Here is a 22,646-nt window from a genome sequence, read left to right as displayed (position 1 = left end):
GGTCCCCCTCGCCAACTAGTTGGGGTAGCACTTGGTGAGTCACCGCGCACGAGTGGCAGGGGCAGCCACGGAGGGTCCGCGACAGAGGGAGCACTCATCTCCAGGCTCTGCTCAGCCGGACCCAGATGCTGAACCCAGGGGGCCACCAGTGAAAAGGAGAGTCGTCGAGGGCCACCAGCTAATTGCTGAGGTACTGGCAGAGGTGCCGCGCGCATTGTCCACAATAGCGCAGGCGATGGAGGAGTCCACCTCCTGCATGTGGGCATTGGTGGCGCAGGCACAGGAGGGTACCGGCGACACAGTGTCGCAGGTAGGTGCGGGACTGTCTGCGGTGGAGGACAGGCTGGCCTCCCTCGAGCGTCACGCACAGCTCCAGATCGAGTCCATGCAGGCCCTGACAACGTCTGTACGGATTCAGGGTGAGCAACATTCCGACGCCATCAACAGGCTGAGGGATACACTAGGGGTGGCCTTGCAAGGCCTCACACATGCCATCCAAACTGCCGTCCAGCAGGGTGGAAGGGGTGATGTGGGCCGAGGCCAAGAGAGGGATGATGGTGACCGGGGATGATGGTGACCGGGGACATGGAAGCGGGGACGCCTCTCAAGGCGCCCCCACGTCCCACCCGTCGCCCACCTCTCAACCAGTACCCGCAATGGTGCCTCCTCTCCAGGTGGCCGAGTCTGCCCCTGCCCCGGTGCAGGAGGAGCAGTCTGTGGAGGTGCCGTCACGGGCACCGAAACCCAGGGGCCGTCCGCCAAAAGCATCTACCCGGTCAAGGCAAGAAGACGAGCAACCTGCCACTACCTCTGCTGGAGCCACAGGGGTAGGACCACGTAGGGGTTCCCGGAAAAGAATTGCAAAGGCCTTATAATCACAAAGGGAATACACCAGGGTGTTTATTATTTTGTACTTTTTTTCTTATATAATGTCATATTCGAGATATTAAATAGTCTATTCTCACCACTCCTGCCACCTCTCGTCCATTCTTCCGCGGCTTGTGCAATAGGTGCGTTCCGTGGAGGCCATCATGATGGCGAACACCTGCTGCCACCCATTGGGCACACTGCTGTGGGTGCAGGATTACTGGCAGCACTCTTCAGTGGAGGGGGCTGGTATGGCCGCTCGCATGTGCAGGTGAGGAGGTGCGAGCGCCTCGCAGTGTCTGACTCTAGGAGAACCGTTGACGTATGAGTGCCTCCCTGGCCCGGCGACCATCCCGGTGAGTCGCGGCTCGGCGCATGGGTCGTCCAACATCCTCTGGCGCCTCCTCCTCCTCCTCCGCCTCCGCCTCCTCCGCCTCCGCCTCCTCCGCCTCCTCCTCCTCCGCCTCCTCCTCCTCCGCCTCCTCCTCCTCCGCCTCCGCCTCCTCCGCCTCCGCCTCCTCCTCCTCCTCCTCCGCCTCCTCCTCCTCCGCCTCCTCCGCCTCCGCCTCCTCCGCCTCCTCCTCCGCCTCCTCCTCCTCCTCCTCCTCCGCCGCCTCCGCCGCCGCCGCCTCCTCCGCCGCCGCCTCCTCCGCCGCCTCCGCCTCCTCCGCCTTCCTCAATGTGGGTGGCGGGTGTGGATGGGGCCTCCTCCAGCGGCACCCCTCTCTGTTGGGCCATGTTGTGCAGGGCACAGCAGACAACTATGATTCGTCCCACTCTGAATGGTGTGTATTGCAGCGCTCCCCCAGAACGATCAAGGCACCTGAAGCGCATCTTGAGAAGCCCTATGGTCTGCTCAATTGTAGACCTGGTAGCAGTGTGGCTGTCATTGTACCGACGCTCCGGCTCGGTGATGGGGTTCCTCAGAGGTGTCATGAGCCACGTGTGGAGGGGATACCCCTTGTCGCCGAGGAGCCAGCCGTTGCCGGCGTTGGGTGCCTGCAGGATGGGCGGGACGGCGGACTCCCTGAGGACGAAGGCATCGTGGCAGCTGCCGGGGTATCTGGCGCACACGTGTAGGAATCTCTGGCGGTGGTCACAGATGAGCTGGGCGTTCATGGAGTGATACCCCTTCCTGTTGATGAACAGCCCTGGCTCATGCGGAGGTGCCCGTATTGCGATGTGGGTGCAGTCGATTACACCCTGCACCCGTGGGAAGCCGGCCATGGCATGGAATCCAACCGCCCTCTCCATCTGGCTGCGCTCATCCATGGCGAAGTTGATGTAGTGGGAGGCCCTGCGGAACAACCCATCGGTGACCTGCCTTATGCACTTGTGTGCAGAGGACTGACAGACCCCGGTGATGTCCCCGGTGGCACCCTGGAAGGAACCGGATGCGAAGAAGTTGAGGGAAGTGGTGACTTTGACGGCGACAGGTAGGAAGATGCTGCTTGGTCCATCAGGGAGCAGCTCGTCGTTAAGGAGGCTGCAGATGTCGGCGACTACCTGGCGATTGACTCTGAGCCTCCATATGCACTGCTCCTCGGAGAGGTCCATGAAGCTGAGCCTCGCTCTGTACACCCTGTGCGGAGGGTAGTGCCTCCTGCGACGCATCTCTCTCTGCGGTTGCCCTCCCTCCTGCTGTGCAGGTGGGTGTGCCGCAGCACCGTGTTGGGGGGCCCCACCTCTCCGAGGCGGACGGCGTGGACTGCGAGGCTGCTGGGGCTGGTCATCCTGTTCGTCCTCCGACGATGTCAACGCACCACCCATCTGGCAGGTGTTGGTCTGAGGGGTTGTGCAGGGTAGGTGGGTGGGTCCTCGGACTGGGGCTGCGGTTTCGTGTCGGTCTGTCCTCTGGCTTGGCGGGGGGTGGTGGAGGGCAGGGGTTGCCCTATGTGACGCGGTGGCCTCCTGCGTGGGTGAGGGCTCTCCCCCGTGGAGCGCACCTTGGCACCTGCCACAGGCTGCTGGCTGCAACACGCCTGGTTGGAAAGGTACTGTTTCCCCCAGTGTGTGAAACTCACTGCCTTGAACCTAAAATCCCACACTTCCTCTTTTGACAGCTGCTTCAGCTCATTAACTGACCACAACGAGCAAGTTAAGTACACTCAAGTGGAACCCCGCTGGCTTTAATTGCCTGCGGGATTCCCACCAGCGGGGCTTGCGCGCGCAGCCCCGCACGTCAGCGCGGTACCCGGAAGTGGCCGGGATTTCGTCGCGATCCGGTCACGTGACCGGATATCGGGATTTTCGGGGCCACCCCGCTGGGAACCCGCCTGAAACGCGATCGCAAAATCGAGCCCTAAGTGTGCGAGAGCAATCCCTGATGCAACTCTGTACAATTTTCTGTACTTCCTGCTGGGGAAGCAGTTTCTAAGGACATAGCTAGGATGGATAACCTGTACCTTACCACACCCTGGCACAGTGCACAGGGGAGCCAAGCTGTGTCACAGTAGCACCCAGCTACATCCATTTCTGTAGGGCTTCCAAAAATGACCCATCCATTCCTGAACTAGCCAAACATCCCCACACCCCCCAGAATAAAACATTCTACACCCTCTGCCAAAGATTCATCTGCTATGCCCTCAGACAAATGGTTGGACATATCCTCAATTTAGCCTCATGTGTCCACCCCCAAACCAGTAACAGACACCCCTTAACCTATCTTCCTAAAGGTTTACTTTTGTTACATTCAGATATTTAAAATGGCTATCCCTACTAATGTTAATCCAGCTCCCTAGCACTGCCAGGCTGAAAAGCTCCACTAAACCAGCAAATCTATGAGGTTACCAGCACTCACTGTTTAAATGACAATTTTTGAAATAAATTAACAGAAAGTGGGAAGTACAAAAAAGATGTTAAACTGCTTCACAGTTATCATTAGCTTTATGATTTTACAAAGTTGCTCTGACAGCAACGTCTGCTCTTTAAGCAAGTGGCCAAGAAACACTGTTAGCGTTCCTAAACCCCAGCCACAGAAGGGGTCAATGCTAACGGGTACTCCAAAACAGCATCTGTGAGTACAGTTAGCAGCTGGTTTCCATCAGTGGCTTGAGCTAAGCACACCCAGGCTTGTCAAGATTGAATGGAGGATTATGTTAAAATTGGAAGCACCTGGAATATCCTAAAAAAGAGCCATCCTTAGCTTGTGCTGTCTTGGGCTGTAAATTTCAATCAAACCATTTTAAATTCACTTTGTACAGCATCATTTAAGACTACATTTTATTTTACAATGCTTTAAAATGATTTAAGTAGTTACAGTAAGATCTAACTGCTGTTGTTGATCTGATGGGTGCACACACATACACCTTGAACTCCTATGCCAGTTGCCTGCATGCGCTTAATGATCCCAACTGAATGACCTCTGGTGAACTGGGCCACGGTTTACCCACCTGATCATCTTGTCCTCTGAGGTCTGGATGACGAGTGATTCTGCAGGAACCCAGCAGATGTGTGTCACCTAGAAAAGAGTCAAACTACAATCAATCAATCAGGCAGTGCTGCCATGTAACCAGACAACAACATAGCAATAAGCCAAGGAGAAGTGAAAAGGTTATCTACAAGGCCTCTGATTTAGTTTCTATGGAAAAGTAGACAGATGTCCGAAACACCAGTAAAAATCCCAGAATCCAGAACTGGGTGCAACCATGGATTAAACATTGACCTTTTACTTCTGGCACCTGGGTTCAAATCCATCCCAGACTGATGGGACGAGTCTCCTTAGTCTGCTGGCTGTAAGCATCCTAGTGGACATGAGCCTACAGCAGACCTGTTCCTCCTGGCCCACAAGGAGACCCAAAATATTTTTTTAAAATTTGCCTTTCTGGGCCTGGATCCATTTCCCGACAGTTCTGGCCTGGCGGGGAAGCCACAAGGGTTCCCCACACAGGCCTGGCGTCAAGATTGCAGTTAGGGCCCGATTACGTCATCGGGGCCCCATCTGCATATTTAGCAAGTCCCCGCCTGCTTTGGATGGGTTTCCTTGGTGCCTGCAATTTGAAATTGCAATCGGCCTGGTTGGAGTGGTAGGCCAGCGGGTACGTCACCTACTCCATCTTAACTGCCCCTTGTAAGTATAGATGTACCAGGCAGAATAGCCATAGTAAGCTTTTCTTAACATAAAATATATACACACATATTAAAGACTGATTCTGCAGTGGTTACAAAAGTACACGGTCGGGCCTGGGATATAGTAGACATTACCTCATTAACCGTTCATGAGAAGAGATAACAAATATAGTAGGTAAGTAGTAAGTCAGTTAAGAAAACACAGGGGAGTAGCAGTATGTGTTATGGATGTACTGGGAAGCAATAAGATGTTGAAGGCTACAGAGAATAGTAATAAGCACTCATTTGTGGGAATATCTGGAGTTTAATAATTAACCCAAGACATTATTGAGTGTGCGCAGCCAATGGTAGCAGCTAACCTAAACGAGCTTACGTATGAACAGCCTACGCACAGAACGTAATGACGTATTATACCCACATTTGTCTTACGTGATTAACCCTATGAAAGATACAACACACTGGAGCTCCTTGGGGACTTCAACCTAGTCTTGCTGAGGCTAGTTTGAGCAATCAAGACAGGCTTGTGGTTTTCCTGAGGAGTCCTCTGCATGTGAGTTACTATCGGTATCAGTCTCATGGGCACTGCATCTAAGGGGTTGTGTTATATCATTGATTTGACAAATAAAGAGAGTGTTAACCTGATGTCTCACTGTTTCTTTGTCCTCAAACCTGCATTAGAGGTGAAGGATATACATGACATTATTCTAGAATACCTCCACATAAGGGCAAAGGGATATATGATAATATCCTATATAAACCCAATGCCCCCTTGCCCGGTTTCTGGGTTAAAATCCTCCCCCATTGATAGTCTTAAAAGGTATTGACAATGGATTAACACACAGATCTTGTGTGTTTGTTGAATTTTCAAAACAAAGTTTATCTTCAAGGAAGTTTGGGTCAACTGCCTGTGAGAAAGAGAAACAGAGACGGTGATACCTGTCAGTGCAGGAAGAAAGGGTCAGTATAGGTGGCATCACCCTGCGCTTAAGATTTTCACATATTCTCTTTTTTCTCTGGTCTAGGAATTTAATGAATTATTTAAAAGGATTAGTGGCCTGTTTAGTGAGCCTTTTCTGTCCTTTCAGTAGGTTATTCTGCATTCAGTCACTGAGATGCCACACAATATTTTCGTCAGATCAAAAAACAGTGAACACCGGTGTTATACACCTTTTGTAACTGACTGAATGAGAAAGGTAGAGCACACTTCCAGTGAGCTTAGAGTCCATGTGTAGGGAAGATGCGTGCTATGATCAGTTTGTGTAGACAGTAAAATGGAGATTCACGTCACTATCACAGCAGAGTGGAAATTTAGTAAAGAAATAAAGAACTTGCATTCATATAGCACCTTTCGTGACCTCAGGACTTCCTAAGGTGCTTCACAACCAACAAAGTACTTTTGAAGTGTAGTCACTGTTGTAATGTAGGAAATGCAGCAGCCAATTTGCACATAGCAAGATCCTACAAATAGCAATGAGATACATGACCAGGTGATCTGTTTTAGTGATGTTGGTTGAGGGACAACTATTGGCCAGGGCACTCCTGCTCTTGGGATCTTTTACGTCCACCTGAGAGGGCAGACGGGGCCTCAGTTTAATGTCTCATCTGAAATACGGCACCTCTGACAGTGCAGCACTCCCTCAATACTGCAATAAAATATTGGCCTAAAAAGTATGAATATGCAGGAAAACTGTGATCAGTTGCCAATCAGTCCTACCAGATTCCTGGAAATAGAGCAGTTTTGTAGACAATTCCCAGTCTCCACATCCCAGATACATAAAGAATTATCCCGGGATCCTGTACACAGTTGCTTACCATCTGGAAAGCGTAATAAAACAATATTATGACACAAAAGATTAACAGGAAGGTCATACACTTGCATCAACATCCTGGGGGTCACCATTGACCAGAAACTAAACTGGACCAGCCACATAAATACTGTGGCTACAAGAGCAGGTCAGAGGCTGGGTATTCTGCAGCGAGTGACTCACCTCCTGACTCCCCAAAGCCTTTCCACCATCGACAAGGCGCAAGTCAGGAGTGTGATGGAATACTCTCCACTTGCTTGGATTGGTGCAGCTCCAACAACACTTAAGAAGCTCAACAGCATCCAGGACAAAGCAGCCCGCTTGATTGGCACCTCATCCACCACCTTAAACATTCACTCCCTTCACCACTGGCGCACCGTGGCTGCAGTGTGCACCATGTACAGGATGCACTGCAGCAACTCGCCAAGGCTTCAACAGCACCTCCCAAACCCGCGACCTCTACCACCTAGAAGGACAAGGGCAGCAGGCGCATGGGAACACCACCACCACCTGCACATTCCCTTCCAAGTCGCACACCATCCATATTTGGAAATATTTCGCCGTTCCTTCATCGTCGCTGGGTCGAAATCCTGGAACTCCCTTCCTAACAGCACTGTGGGAGAACCTTCACCATACGGACTGCAGCGGTTCAAGAAGGCGGCTCACCACCACCTTCTCAAGGGCAATTAGGGACGGGCAATAAATGCTGGTCTTGCCAGCGACGCCCACATCCCATGAATGAATTTTAAAAAAAGAAAGCCTAACACAGACACAATGTCTTCTTACCCGAGGTCCCAGAGCAGAGTCAGGGAGGAAGAGTCTAAACTTCTGCCACCAGCTGGGCTTAAACATTTGTAAGTAAATTTATATACAATATGACATTGCTCACAGACAAAAGGAAAAAAATGGTGTCCTTCTCTTCCTGTCACTGTCTGCGGGTCGCCCACTCTAATTGTTTGTCTCCTTCTCTGTTTTCCGCTCTTTGTCTCCCTTTTTCTTTTCTTTCTGCCTATATGCAAGGTTCTTAAATACTCGATCTTGTTGCCATCTCTTTTCCTCTCCAACTCTCTCATTCTTTATCTTCCTTTAGATATTTTTCCACTTGTCTTCCCCTCTCTGTAAGCCTCACAAACTTTCTGTTCTTATCTCTCAGAATTGCCTCCGACTTTTTTTCTTCCCCCTTCTTTCTGTAAGAAAAACGGGAAAATGTTCCCTTTTCAATAAATGTTCCCTTTACTGTGACCCAGTTAAATTTACTATGGCAAAAAAAAACAAATGAAAATATAAATTTTAAAATGCATTTATGAAGGCTTCCTGTGTCCATACCTGGGCTCACAGCTAGGCCAGTCACCACCAGTTCGTGTCCAGTAAACTCCTGCAGTGGCCCAGCTTTACTGTCCGTGTCCCACATCAGCACTGTTTTATCACGCGAAGCACTGAAGATTCTGTTTGATTGAAAGACGCAGGTTACCTGAAATAAGATGACAGGCACAATTCAAAATACAGACAAAACCACTAGAGAAAAAGTACAAGGCAAACTAATGGGTCTGCAGGCTGACAAGCCCTCTGGGCCCGATGGCTTGCATCCGAGGGTCTTAAAAGAAGTGGCTACAGAGATAGTGGATGCATTAGTTGTAATCGTCCAAAGTTCACTAGATTTTGGAAAGGTCCCAGCGGATTGGATACCCGCAAATGTAATGCTATATTCAAGAAGGGAGTGAGACAGAAAGCAGGTAACTATAGGCCAATTAGCCCAACATCGGTCATTGGGAAAATGCTAGAATTGATTAAGGAAGTAGTAGCAGGACATTTAGAGACTCAAAATAAGATCAAGGAGAGTCAACATGGCTTTATGAAAGGGAAATCGTGTTTGACAAATTTATTAGAGTTCTTTGAGGAAGTAACGAGCTAGGTGGATAAAGGGGAACCAGTAGATGTAGTGTATTTGGATTTCCAAAAGGCATTCGATAAGGTGCCACATAAAAGGTTACTGCACAAGGTAAGAGCTCATGGTGTTGGGGATAATATATTAGCATGGATAGAGGATTGGCTAACTAACAGAAAACAGAGAGTCGGGATAAAGAGATCACTTTCATTATGGCAATCTGTAACTAATGGGGTGCCGCAGGGATCAGTGCTGGGGCCTCAACTATTTACAATCTATATCAATGACTTGGATGAAGGAAGCGAGTGTACTGTGGCCAAATTTGCTGATGATACAAAGATAGGTGGAGAAGTAAGTTGTGAGGAGAATACAAAGTGTCTGCAAAGGGATATTGATAGGTTAAGCGAGTGGGCAAAAATTTGGCAGATGGAATATAATGTGGGAAAATGTGAAGTCATCCACTTTGGTGGAAAGAATAAAAAAGCAAATTATATAAATGGAGAAAGACTACAGAATGCTGCGGTACAGAGGGATTTGGGTGTCCTCGTACATGAAACACAAAATGTTAGCATATAGGTGCAGCATGTAATTGGGAAGGCAAATGGAATATTGGCCTTTATTTCAAGGGGGATGGAGTATAAAAGCAGGGAAGTCATGCTACAACTGTACAGGGTGCTGGTGAGACCACACCTAGAGTACTGCATACAGTTTTGGTCCCCTTATTTAAGCAAGGATATACTTGCATTGGAGGCAGTTCAGAGAAGGTTCACTAAGTTGATTCCAGGTATGGAAGGGTTTTCTTATGAGGAAAGATTGAGCAGGTTGGGTCCAAACTCACTGGAGTTTAGAAGAATGAGAGGAGATCGTATTGAAACATATAAGATTCTGAGGGGGCTTGACGGGGTAAATTAGACAAATTTTTGATCAGCAAGGGAGTCAAAGGATATGGGAAACAGGCGGGAAAGTGGAGTTGAGGCCAGAATCAGATCAGCCATGATCTCATTGAATGGTGCAGCAGGCTCAAAGGGCCAAATGGCCTACTCCTGCTCCTATCTCTTATGTTCTTATGTTCACCATTTTGTTCACATGCAGGTCGTTTCAACGCAGGACACAATTTCCCTCCCACCAGCTGGATACAGCACCTGAAAATCAGAGAACCTATCAATGCATGAGAGCTCTGTGCGCATCATATGCAATAAACTCAAGGACACTGCACTTGAATTGGATTGGCCCAGGCCGCATTCACACAAAGCAGCTTTAGAACCGCACCTCAATACAAACTGGCAATAAAATTCTAGTCCCACAGGCGAGGTTTTCAAGCTCCGAAAGTCTGCTGCTCATGAAAATGGCAAATGCGAGTTGATCGACTATGTCACCCGATGAAGTGAAACAGCCAAATATTGTACAATGTCCCATCTGTTACCTCCATTTAGAAGCCTCCCGTCAAATATCATCCCCAGCTGACCGGGCGGGGAGGGGACTTATTCTTACACCTAGATCAATTAAGACACCGCAAGGTGACACTGGGGGTCATTTTGACTTTGGCCGATAGTGTAAAACGGGCGATATCGGAAATGGAAACGAAAATCGGAGGGGGGGGGTGCGGGGGGTGTATAACGGGCGGCTGATCCGATTATCGCCCGTTTTATACTATCATCCAAAGTCAAAATTACCCCCACTGAGTCATCAGACTATGAAGTAGAAACGGTCGTGAGCTGTTATGGGATCGGATGGCTCCAGGTTAGCTCCCAGGTTTGTCCAAATGGTGTGTCCCATTGCAATAAATGGAGGCACTCCAGGATACACTGAGGTGGGCAGGAGGATCAAAATGGTAGATCTCCACTGGGCAGAAAATTGGACGGGTAACAAAAAAAATACATGACTATATTTTAGATAAGATAGGGGAGTGTGGAGGGTTACATACCTTGAACAGAGAGTACTCTGCCTAGACCTCCCATCCTTTTTAAGTATTAATTGATTTGATGGACCAGTGGGGGACTACTGGGAGACGAGTGAAAAGTCATATTTCAACGATCATCCTGGGAAACACTGCAAAGTTAGTAATGTTACTCATGAAGTTAATTATCATGTCTGTGGGGAGAGGGGATATTTTTCCAATAAATACTTCAGCTTAAGGTCACTCTGGGCTTATCCTAAAATATTTCTTTAAATCAAATTCTCAGAGTCCCACCAAAAACTATCAGGAGTCTGCACAATATCGTTTTTCAAAGATCTCCATAAAAGGATTTGGAGGGATTTTGGTGTCTGCCTATTGAAATATCTAGACCTCAGTCCTTTGAGCCTAAGCTTAGCACACTCTTCTAGGAACCATGACCTCAGAAATGAGAGACATCGTTAAAACACTCTCCTAATCTACTACAAAGGGGTAACAGTCATTCTTTGCATCTGGCTGGACTTTAAAATCAGGCCCCAGATAATAAAGGTCGGGGCCTTTCCACTTCCACAGTCAATGGCTTACCTCTGTTTCACCCTGCATGTATCATATTGGTAAATATACTGCCAAGCGGTTTATAAATTGTTCTTACCTTGGTCACATCACGCTCATGACCCATGAATTTTTGCTGCACACCACCAGATTTCCAGTTACATATGGCCACTGTCTATAGGGCAGTAAAGTGGGTACATCTCAGTGACAGGCAGCCGACATCACTACCGAATTAAATCAGAACACAAATATCTGCACATGCAAACACACACATTAAAATGTAGCTATCACACCAATGATTTGTATTTAGTAATGCATTGTGCCAAGCAGTGAATATGCTGCAATTTACACTATAAATTCAATGCTACTTCACAGGGCACTGCTGTCAGCAGTCCCAAGCCTGTACCCGTCTTCTTGGGTGAAGAAGAAAGCTGGAGTGAGACAGCAAATCAAGCAGATATGAAGGCTCAATGCACTTGTGTGCACGTGTGCGCAGGTCTGCCCGCGCTGTGCGTCTGCCTGTGTGTGCATACGTCTGCCAAATTAAATGTCACAGAACTATTGTACACACAAGTGTAAAGTTCTGCTCAAACACACACCCTGCATTGCTGCCCTTCCAACAGTGAAAATCTCACCTTGTCCTTTCCTCCAGACACACAGTATTCAGACGTCAGGCAGGCTAATGAGGTCACAGCATCAGTATGTGCAGGACTGTATTGCTGCACCATTTGAGTGATGGAACTGTGGCCTGTATCCCCATCAATCCTGGAAAGAATATGACACAGTTCAAGCACAATGCAATCTGACAATGCCAATGTAACCCACATTGTTTAGAATTTGTTCTGTGCCTCCTTGACAAATGGTGGATATGTAATAACTATGAGTGGATCCTGCAGAATTCAAGCCAGGGTACAAACAGCTCAAGCTGAGGAGGACTGGGTGGTGGGGTGGATTAATACATCGCCCTTTTACCTCTGAGATCTGGGTATCAATGATGACTAATGGAATAAAAATCTCCTGTCTAGCCATAGGTGTCCCAAATGAAATAAAGAATTTGCACTTTCCTAGCCCCTTTCATGACCGTAAGATATTCCATTGTGCTTCATAGGCAATTCATTCACAGCAAGATCCCACAAGCAGCAATGAGATAAATGCCCAGAGAATCTGTTTTTAGTGATGTTGGTTGAGGGATAAATATTGGCCAGAACACCGAGGAGAACACCCCTGCTCTACTTCGAACAGGGCCTTGGTTTAACGTCTCATCCAAAAGTTGTCACTTCTGACAATGCAGCACTCCTTCAGTACTGCATCCCTGGAGTTGGGACTTGAACTCACAACCTTCTGCCTCAGAAGCAAGAGTGTTACCAATGAGTCAAGGTGACACTTGACTCTGAGTAGTGTCAATTCAGCTTCTAATGGCCACAGGCCCATAGACCAAAACTCCCTACAGTTAGTAACAAATAGTGCCTGCGTAAAACATACTGTTGATTTGGGTTACCGTGGCAATGTAACATATGTTGCATCCTGATTTATACAAAAATTCTGTTTTCTGGTTTATTTGGATTTAATTTTTGAAAAAAAACACTACAAATAAATCTTGCTGTTCCTCTGAAGTTCTTTGATCTGATTCCCAGTCTGTTAGCTGATGTCAGCCAGGGCAGCATTTGGGGTGTTAAAATGGGTCTCAGTTTCAATGGACTAGTGAGGGAGAAAAAAAAATCCATCAGGGTTCCTGCTCCTAATTATCATCTAGTGATTGGTGTAGTTACACAAGGACAGGATCGGGCACTGTTGTGACTCCCCCCGTCCCTCTCTATGGTTGAATAGCGTGCTGACATTTACTGTTTACACATGAAGAATGGTCATTTGGGTGAAGTAATGGAAGGCTGCTGGCTCTCATAGAACCATAGAACCATCGAAAAGATACAGCACAGAAGGCAGCCATTCGGCCCATCGTGTCCGAGCCGGCTCGAAGAACAACCAGGTGCCCATTCTAATCCCACCTTCCAGCACCTGGTCCGTAGCCCTGCAGCTTACAGCACTTTAGGTGCAGGTCCAACTTTTCAAAAAAGAGTTGAGGCTCCTTGCCTCTACCACCAATTCGAGCAGCGAATTCCATACACCCACCACCCTCTGGGTAAAAAAGTTGTTCCTCATGTTCCCCCTAATCCTTCCGCCAATCAGCTTAAATCTATGTCCTCTAGTTCTTGAACTCTCCGCTAGGGGAAACAGGTACTTCCACTCTACTCTACTCTACTCTACTCTACTCTACTCTACTCTACTCTACTCTACTCTACTCTACTCTACTCTACTCTACTCTATCTAGGCCCCTCATAATTTTGTACACCTCAATCAAGTCACCCCTCAGCCTCCTCTGCTCCAAGGAAAACAACCCCAGCCTATCCAATCTCTCCTCGTAGCTGCAATTTTCAAGCCCTGGCAACATTCTTGTAAATCTTCTCTGCACTCTCTCCAGAGCAATTACATCCTTCCTGTAATGTGGTGACCAGAACTGTGCACAATACTCCAGCTGTGGCCTTACTAACATTTTATACAGTTCCATCATTACATCCCTGTTTTTGTATTCTATACCTCGGCTAATAATGGAGAGCATTCCATATGCCTTCTTCACAACCTTATCTACCTGTACTGCCACCTTCAGGGACCTGTGCACATGCACTCCAAGGTCTCTCACTTCCTCTACCCCTCTCAATATATTCCCATTTACTGCGTATTCCCTTTTACTGTTTGCCTTCCCTAAGTCCATTACTTCACACTTCTCCGGGTTGAACTTCATTTGCCGCTTTTCCGCCCACTCCACCAACCCATTGATATCTTCTTGGAGTCTACAGCTATCCTCTTCATTATCAACTACACGGCCAATTTTTGTGTCATCTGCAAATTTGCCAATCATTCCCCCCATATTCAAGTCCAAATCATTAACATATACCACAAACAGCAAGGGACCCAACACTGAGCCCTGTGGCACACCACTGGAAACGGATTTCCATTCGTAAAGACATCCATCGACTTTTACCCTTTGTTTCCTGTTACTGAGCCAATTTTGGATCCAATTCGCCACATTTCCCTGTCTCCCATGGGCTTTTACCTTTCTGACCAGTCTGCCATGTGGGACCTTGTCAAATGCCTTACTAAAATCCATGTAGACAACATCCACTGCACTACCCTCATCAATCCTCCTGGTCACTTCCTCCAAGAATTCAATCAGATTTGTAAGGCATGACCTTCCCTGAACAAATCCATGCTGACTATCCCTGATTAAACCATGCCTTTCCAAGTGACAGTTTATCCTATCTCTCAGTATTGATTCTAATAGTTTGCCCACCACCGACGTAAGTCTGACCAGCCTATAATTGTTCAGCCTTTCCCTCATACCCTTTCTAAACAATGGTATTACGTTTGCAATCTTCCAGTCCTCCGGACCTCCCCTGTATCTAGTAAGGATTGGAACCAAACCCCAGCAATGAGTCTGCAAGGCTGTCAATGGACTACTGTGGTTAACACCCAACTGCAGCGTTTAATCGAATTATACAGCTCATGAATGATGAGAAGTGGGTCACTGGGAGATGAGATGGAGCTATGAAATAATCACATTTTATTGTCCCATGGCTAATAAGTGCAGCCTAGTTACTAGTGTAAAACAGGGTTCAGTGTCTGACTATTGTACGGCAATGCTGGGTAGGTACAGCCTGGGTACTGGTGTAGACTATACCACTCGAATTCCACTGCTTCGTTTTATTTTGTATTACATAGAATTAACAGCACAGAAACAGGCCATTCGGCCCAACTGGTCTATGTCAATGTTTATGCTCCACACGAGCCTCCTCCCACCCTACTTCATCTAATGCTATCAGCATATCCTTCTATTCCTTTCTCCCTCATGTACTTATCTAGCTGCCCCTTAAATGCATCTATGCTATTCACCTCAAACACTCCTAGTGGTAGTGAGTTCCGCATTCTTACCACTCTCTGGGTAAAGAAGTTTCTCCTGAATTCCCTATTGGATTTATTCGTGACTATCTTATATTTATGGCCCCTAGTTTTGATCTCCCCCACAAGTGGAAACATCTTCTAAGTCTATCCTATCAAACCCCTTCATAACTTTAAAGACCTCTATCAGGTCAACTCTCAGCCTTCTCTTTTCTAGAGAAAAGAGCCCCAGCCTGTTCAGATCTAGTATTTAGTCATAGTGTTTAATGGGGTTTTGCTTTTAACAAAATGCTACTGTTTGCTTGGATTTTGGTCTCAAATCATTCACTCCCATTGCTTATATCTAGTTGGCACATTGCCACGATATCCAACCAAGTGGTCAACCAAGACAAAAAGTTTGGACATACCTACTTTAGAGCATTTAAAATGAAGGAGAGGTGCGGAGCAAGGGGATCTTTCAAAAGTCATTAAGTTATCAGTGCGAGTAGAGAAGGCCATTAAAAAGCAATGGAATCCTTGGTTTTGTATCTAGAGACATTGAGTACAAAAGGAGATGACATTCAACTTGTGCAAGTCTTAGTTATGCTGCAATTGGAGTTCTGTGTGCAGTGGTAGGCACCCCAATGTAGAAAGAATATAAAGGCAGTGGAAAAGGTGCAGCACTAGTTCACTAGGATGCTGCAAATTACATGGGGTTCCAGTTATGGAGACAGGCTTGAGAAGTTAGGGCTTTTTCTACTGCAGCTAAGGTTATCAAGATTATTAAGGATTACGATAAGTAAATAATTATAGATTGGTGAGACAGTAATGAGAGGGCACAAACTTATGATCACAAGATTAAAGGGGAATGAGGTTAGAAACATTTCCTTTGCACAGGGGGTGATTACATGTGAATTTGTCTGCCACAAACTGTTATTCAAGCAGAGTCCATACATTCTTTTCAAAAGGGTTTAGATAGTGGTTTGAAGAGGAGTATTAAAGTATACGGGGAGCGAGGAGGAGAGTGGGATCAGACTAGGTACCTTATGCGGAAAGAAACAGTGGCGCAGACTTGATGGGCCAAATGTCCTGCTTCTGTGCTCTTACATTCCATGATTCTAAGAATGCTAGAAAAGAAGCAACTCGGATTAAGTCAGTATGAAATTTTAAACTTTATTTTTCTTTATTAACTATGGGAGCAGGAGGGGAATTGAAGATAAAGTCAGAAACGGCCTTAGCCCCGAGATTATAGATTCACTGTTTGTATTTGAAATGACAACATTCCCAGCCGAATGGTTATGGTACTAGACTAGCAGCCCAAAAGGTTAGGAGTTCAAAACCCACCACAGCAAGTGGTAAAACTGAATTCAAAAAATGTGGATTGGCGCCAGAAAAAAGATGACTGTGAATACCTCTGGAAAGCTGCCAGATGGAGACTGACCTGACTCCCCTAGCATATGTGGCCTACGTGTGACTCCACTCCCACACTATGTGGGTGACTATTAATGCCCTCAGGGCAACTTGGTATAGGCATAAATAGTGTGTCACCCACATTCCACAAACAAATATATAAAAAAAATCTAAATTTGCACATGAAGATTACTACAGTGCAGCCTGCAGAATGACGATTGTAATTAATAAACCTGTCTATCATTACCACTTTTGATCATGGAATACACAGACTAACCATACCTGTATCGGGATATGTTGCGTTTCTGTTTACTCTGCAGTTTCCCCATGGCAGCAAAGCATTAACTGGAATCGTCTAACAGTCAGGTGAAGAGCTTACTGGCTCACATGGCGTCTGCTGAAATTAACAGCACTTTTAAACCAGACGCAGAGTGGAGCCCAGAGCCTATGAAAAAGGAAATGTGAATTGAGGAAGAATAATATTGAAGTTATAAAGTACTAATTAAATGCAACTTTTAAAGCTCTGCTTAAAGCAGGCTAGGGTGAAATCAGCTTCCAAAGATTTTTGATAAATATTTTGCAGAAACAGTAAGTTTGTTTAAAAGCCAGAATTTAGGCCATAATTAAATTTCATAGACGATATCAAAGGGAAAGAACATTCCATTGAACTGTCCCATCATCTGTACTATTACATAGTTCCATTGAAAGTATTGTAAGTTGGCATTAAATTATGCAATACTCTGACCAAGGCTTTCTGGGACATGTTAAGCCTGCTCATCAATGAACCTTGTTTATCCAAATTATCTAGAAAAATAAATTGAAAACTTGAGATCACAATAGGTGCCAACATCCTTACAATGCTTGTAACATGGAAATTGAACCCGGAATATCCTATCTCTGTGCATTCTCAGATCCACAAATGGAGGGGGTAGTGCAGGAATTTCACATGTTCCGTTTCTGAGGTAAGGAAAACAAAATAGATTTAAAAGTACATTTTGCACACACCATACAAACAAATGATGCTTTGGAACTAGTACTAAATTAATTAGGCTGATGAAATAATTGACTCCATCTCTGGGCTTTTTATCTGATTGGCAGGATTTGGGAGAATGCCAGTCACATCATGTCCTCTGTTTTGTACCGACTGGCTGTCACTGCAAATCCTATTTGTGAGATCAGATTAGCACCACTTCTGGCTTTCCATCTGTTCAGGGATTGGGATCTCTCTGGGTGGATGAGTCAAGATGGACATTCTCAATGGCCTTCCTTATCCATAATTATCTTGTAATTTGTGCCCAGTTGCTCCTAGATCAGTAACCTGTAGGATGACACTGAGCTCTTACCTTAACAGAGCTAATGGCCAAGGCTGATTACTCTGCTCATTGCCTGCATGGACTCTTTCGTTTTTATGTTTCTCCCTCTTCTCGGACTTCATTCCTATCCCTGTTATCTCTCCATATTCACCCCCGTCCCTGCTCTATTTATTTCTATGTGTCTTTATCTTTGTTCCTCTCTACAATTACTACCCCCGACCGCCTCCCTCCGGGTTACACCTGGTAACGCCTCTCCGGTATCCAAGGGGGTCCCTCCCTCTAACCTGTCCCACTCCGCTGCTTCCGGTCCGTCAATCTGACTCCTCCCACCGTCCCGAGGGTGTAGAATGGAGGACAGACGGGAAGGAGGACGCTTCCTGCTCCAATACCCCAGGCAGCGGGAGGATGATGTCTGAACTCACAACAGCCGAAAGGACGGAGTGCAGCCAGTTCAAGTGACTTTTATTGTTACATGTATGAATCATGAAATAACTATTACAGAGGTAGACTTTATGAAAGGTCTTGACCAACAAGCAAATTAATATATATTTTACAGGTAAATAATTTAAAATGTGACATAGGATCATGCAACTAATGTAGCTTCATTTTGTTTATAAAGATTGTCTTTAATTCCACATTTCCCTGAATTTAGGCCCTTGACGACTTGGGGATGCTTTCCTGGTACCAGCTGTCACACTGTTCAGCTTCCTCCCTCCCTCCCTCACGTCTGCTCTGTTTTTAACATCAAAGTTTGCTGCCTCCGCAATATGACTGGTCCTCATCTCATCTCTCCCATTCCACTGGTGAAACCGTATCCATGCCTGCGTCACCTGAAAGCTTGACTTTACAAATGATTCCTCCCTATCTCCTCACCGCCTCTCTACCTCTCCTCTTTCAAGACGCTCCTTAAAACTTACCTCTGACCAAGCTTTTGGTCATCTGTTCTAATATCTCCTTATGTGGCTTGGTGTCAAATTTTGTTTGAGGCTCCTGTGAAGCGCCTTGGGATGTTTTACTATGTTAGTGGCGCTATATAAATGCAAGTTGTTGTTCACCTCACTGCTTCAACACCGCAGCCCGTTGTCCTCATGTACACTAAGTCCCACTCTCCCATAGCCTTTGTCCTCTCCAAGCTCCACTGGATCCCTGTGTACCAGTGTATCAATATCAAAAATCTCTTCCTCGTTTTCAAATATCTCCATAGCATTGCCCACTCTACTTTAGTGATCTCCTCCTGCCTTCTGACCCCACAAGCACTTTCTGCTCTTCTAACACTGGACTTGGCCCTGCCACTGTACCCTACCAATGGCTGATATTTGTTCAGCTACTATGTCCTTGCCATCTGGAATTCTCTTCCAGTTCCCTTTGCTGGCCAGCTCCCTCCCTGCTTTCAAAAACCTATTTTGTTTTTATTATTCATTCTTGGGATATGGTCATCACTGGCAATGTGGCATTTATTGCCCATCCCCAGTCGCCCTTGAGAAGGTGGTGTGGTGGGCTGCCTTCTTGAACCTCTGCAGTCCTTGCAGTGAAGGTACTCCTACAATGATGTTAGGTAGAGAGTGGAGAGTTCCACTGTGCTTTTGGTTTCCTCATCATAGATCCCCCTTTCCTGTCCACATTCTGGGTGTCCACCACATCCTTTTCCTTTTTATTGTAAAGTACTATTGCTGCTGTATAAATGCAAGTTTTTCTAGACATCTATTTGCCATGTTCCAGATGCAAAAGAACTCACACTTCATCCTTGGGATCCTGCCTGCTCTCAGCTGGACTGCCCCTAGCTCTCAGCCCTGTTCTTTCTGTTATGATCCTCTCTGTTTTAGAGTGCCTGTCATCCTTCTAGCCCTAGTCAGTGGAATCTCGAACCTCCCTTGGTGCCCCCTCGTACCCATCACAGTACCTCAGTGCCTCGAATTCTGATATGTCGTTGCACTTAGTGACAAGATGGAGCTGTACTGTCCGTGTCCTTCAAGATTTTTACCTTAGGACTTGCCGTTTTTGTGGTTACCTGTTGCCGTCTATTAACGTACCTCGGGATCTTTGGCCCTCACTTGTGATATATCAAAAAAAAAACTTCTGCCTCAGGACTTGCAGTGTCCTACAATGCTAAATGCCTTACCTTAATTCTTATAGCCCTTGTTGGTGGTTTAGCTCTTTAGTCTTCTATGAAGTTTAAATACCTGTTCTCCACACACAATACCACTTGTTAATGTTTGATATGTAGAGGATACAATTTGGGCCCCAGTTTAGGATGGCATTTTAAAGGATGGAACACGTGGCCCATCAAAGGAGTGATAAAGTCTCTTGTGCTTCGTGTCCAGGCTGACACACTCATTGTACCAATCTTGTGTCACACATTAATTCAGTGGCTAAGTTATCTGAGTTGTTAAAATTAATGTTTATAAATTACCAAAAATAAATTGGGCATCTTCTTTAAATTTATATGCAGAGCCACAGTAGAATGCTGTAGGTGCTTGTGGTAGTTGAGATTCGCCCCTCATGGTATGCAGATGTTAGAGGTGTGGAGCTGTAGTTTAGTTTTTCCAGTTTATTCATCGAGGGTTAATTGTAATGACACCCAATTTATCATTATCTGTGGCAGATGGAACACGTTGATTGATATATTGTCAATAAATATAGAAATATAGAAGCTCTCTTGCTTCATCCTTGGGACTCTGCCTGCCCTTTCCTGAGCTCTCTTCACCTTATACCATCAATTATAATGTGTATTTTTCTGTGGGAATGTAATTGGCTTTGTATTAACAGTTACTATTTCCAATTCTTCTGCTCTGTAAAGTACATTGGCCTGCAAATATAAAGCATCAAATGTTTCCTATATTGCACCTCCTTCGTATTCACTCAATGTGCACACGTTTGTGAAGCAATAAAGAGTTCATCAAAGGGTCAGAAAATACCATTCATTTTGCATTTGTTTGTATTGAAGATAATTTCCTATTTTATTTTTTGAGCAAAGAATTAATGGTATTGTTGGAGAGTATATATTTGCTTTTGTAGTTTTTTTCTTTGAAACCAAGGCAGAACAGGCTAACTCAAACATTATGGGTAGGATAAAGTTTCTAATTAACATCAATTCAACATATTACTTTATTAGTTAAAAGCCCAATAGACACAACATTAATAGACAGTTGACAAGAGTCTAACAGACCTATTCCAATACAAACAGCAATTAAGTAGTTGATTACAGACTTGCATGCTTGAGACACTCGGCTGGGTTCCAGTGCTGTCTCCCGTTCTCCCAAAGTGACAAATAGTAAGTGTACTTTTCCCCCCTTTATGGTCATTTCATTGCCCATATAAGGTCCTATTTTTGACTTTTACAATTCTATCATGTCACTTAGGTCATCAAGTGTTAACTTATGACCCTCAGGTCATTGAGTTCAACTTCATTGGGCATCTAATGATCCTTAGAGCATCGAACAGATTGTTCAAGACACACAACCATTGGGTCTTCATCCTGATCAGACCCTGTTTCGTTGTCTAAAATTATTATCCTTTTAGAAGTGGTCATTCACCTTTCATTACACGTGTCTCTGCTGAAATACCTTCCTGCACACCTGGTAAAGTAAGCTATTTAAAATGTTAAACTTGTGTGGTTTGCTCAAGATATGTTATCTTGACTTTAGGGGCTTCAGAAAGCTACGTGCAGAAGTGCACACTGCTTTTTTAGGCTAAATATCTTTACCCATGTTGCTACACTTTATCCTACCCATAATGCCTGCATTAGCCTGTTCTGCCTTGGTTTCATAGAAAGAACGACAAAATATATACTCTCCAAGCATGGAATAAAAATTAGTAATGGCGTCTCAAGAATTGACTAGGTGTTATCCGTGGTTCAATGGGCAGCACTCTCGCTTCTGAGTCAGCAGATTGTGGATTCAAGATTTCTGCCCTTCTATCCTTAAATTTCAGACGTCTTCTATATTTGTTGACTTACTGGCATGTTGGGGGGGGGGGGAGTTTTAAATCCCCCTAACCGCAGAAACCGGGTGGGGGCGTCAGTTTAAAAAGTAGAGTCAGTTAAATTACCTGTTCCATTCCCCCTCTGCGGGGATTTTAACGCCACTGTTTTGACAGATCAGCCGTGATCTAATTGAATGGCAGAACAGGCTCAAGGGGCTGAATGGCCTTCTCCTGTTCCTATGAGGATCCTGCTTAATTGTATGCAAATCATATTTGGGCCCCGATGGCCTTTAAACTGCGGTCTGAGTGGGCCCCCAACGCAATCCCCCCACCATAATTTTGCCTCTCCTATGAGAAGGGGGGATGGGGGTGGTAGGCGGATGGTGTACGTGGACTCATCATGTCTGGTTGGGGCAGACTTGAGGGACCCAATGATCTTTTCCCATCGTTTTCATATGTATCAAGCATTAATCCATTGCTGGGACCGCAGGTTAATGATAGAAATATGTGTTTAAAACAGATTTGAACATGAGGTGGCAAGGGAGGAATTCCCCTTCCCTTAAAGCATTACGGTCCTTCAATATGTGAGATTTAAATGTTTGGGTACTAGAGGGATGAGCTGTGATGGGCCAGGTAACTTTTCCCATCCTTGACTTCTGTTATGTTCCTTATTTGAGGTATGTTGCTTGAACCAAATCGTTCAAAGGATATGCACAGGCCAGGGGTCGGAGAGCTGGTGTTGGCCATTTTGGGGTGAGTGGACCAAGATATATACAATTGGAATGCCCTTCCTTTTACACTGTGAACCAGGACAGAAGTAAACAGATGAATTTAATCCATGTTAACGATCTTGTTTCTGCAACAAACTTGCATTTATATAGCACCTTTCAGGATCTCAGGACGTCCCAAAGTGCTTTACAGCCAATGAAGTACTTTTTGAAGTGTAGTCACTGTTGTAATGTAGGAAACGCAGCAATCAATTTGCACACAGCAAGCTCCCA

At 45.8% G+C, this 22,646-nt stretch overlaps 1 protein-coding gene and 1 long non-coding RNA gene across 5 annotated transcripts in view; one reads left to right on the top strand and one right to left on the bottom strand.

The window, feature by feature from the left end:
• wdr31 (WD repeat domain 31) overlaps nt 1-17,970 on the bottom strand; it is a 29,880-nt gene extending 11,910 nt beyond the window's left edge. The window contains exons 1-9 of one of the 3 annotated variants that reach the window (XM_067969527.1): nt 17,755-17,970; nt 17,268-17,368; nt 16,694-16,856; nt 16,045-16,128; nt 11,707-11,836; nt 11,172-11,246; nt 8,067-8,211; nt 6,650-6,750; nt 4,260-4,327 (exon numbers count right to left, since the gene is read on the bottom strand). In XM_067969527.1, the coding sequence (XP_067825628.1) occupies nt 4,260-4,327; nt 6,650-6,750; nt 8,067-8,211; nt 11,172-11,246; nt 11,707-11,836; nt 16,045-16,128; nt 16,694-16,740 (650 nt within the window). In that variant the 5' untranslated portion in view covers nt 16,741-16,856; nt 17,268-17,368; nt 17,755-17,970. The remainder of the gene's footprint in view (nt 1-4,259; nt 4,328-6,649; nt 6,751-8,066; nt 8,212-11,171; nt 11,247-11,706; nt 11,837-16,044; nt 16,129-16,693; nt 16,857-17,267; nt 17,369-17,754) is intronic. The other 2 variants (XM_067969529.1, XM_067969528.1) reach the window with 2 other exon arrangements.
• Nucleotides 17,971-18,074: 104 nt separating this feature from the next.
• Nucleotides 18,075-22,646, top strand: part of LOC137300465 (uncharacterized) — a 52,258-nt gene continuing 47,686 nt past the window's right edge. For both annotated transcript variants that reach the window (XR_010958102.1, XR_010958101.1), the window contains exons 1-2: nt 18,075-18,280; nt 22,323-22,398. This is a non-coding gene — a long non-coding RNA (uncharacterized lncRNA). The remainder of the gene's footprint in view (nt 18,281-22,322; nt 22,399-22,646) is intronic.

The sequence above is a fragment of the Heptranchias perlo genome, chromosome 31 (genome assembly GCF_035084215.1).
Source record: "Heptranchias perlo isolate sHepPer1 chromosome 31, sHepPer1.hap1, whole genome shotgun sequence".
Classification (NCBI taxonomy): Eukaryota; Metazoa; Chordata; class Chondrichthyes; order Hexanchiformes; family Hexanchidae; genus Heptranchias; species Heptranchias perlo.
The sequence above is the reverse complement of the archived record's forward strand: the minus strand, read 5'-3'. Positions and strand labels throughout refer to the sequence as shown.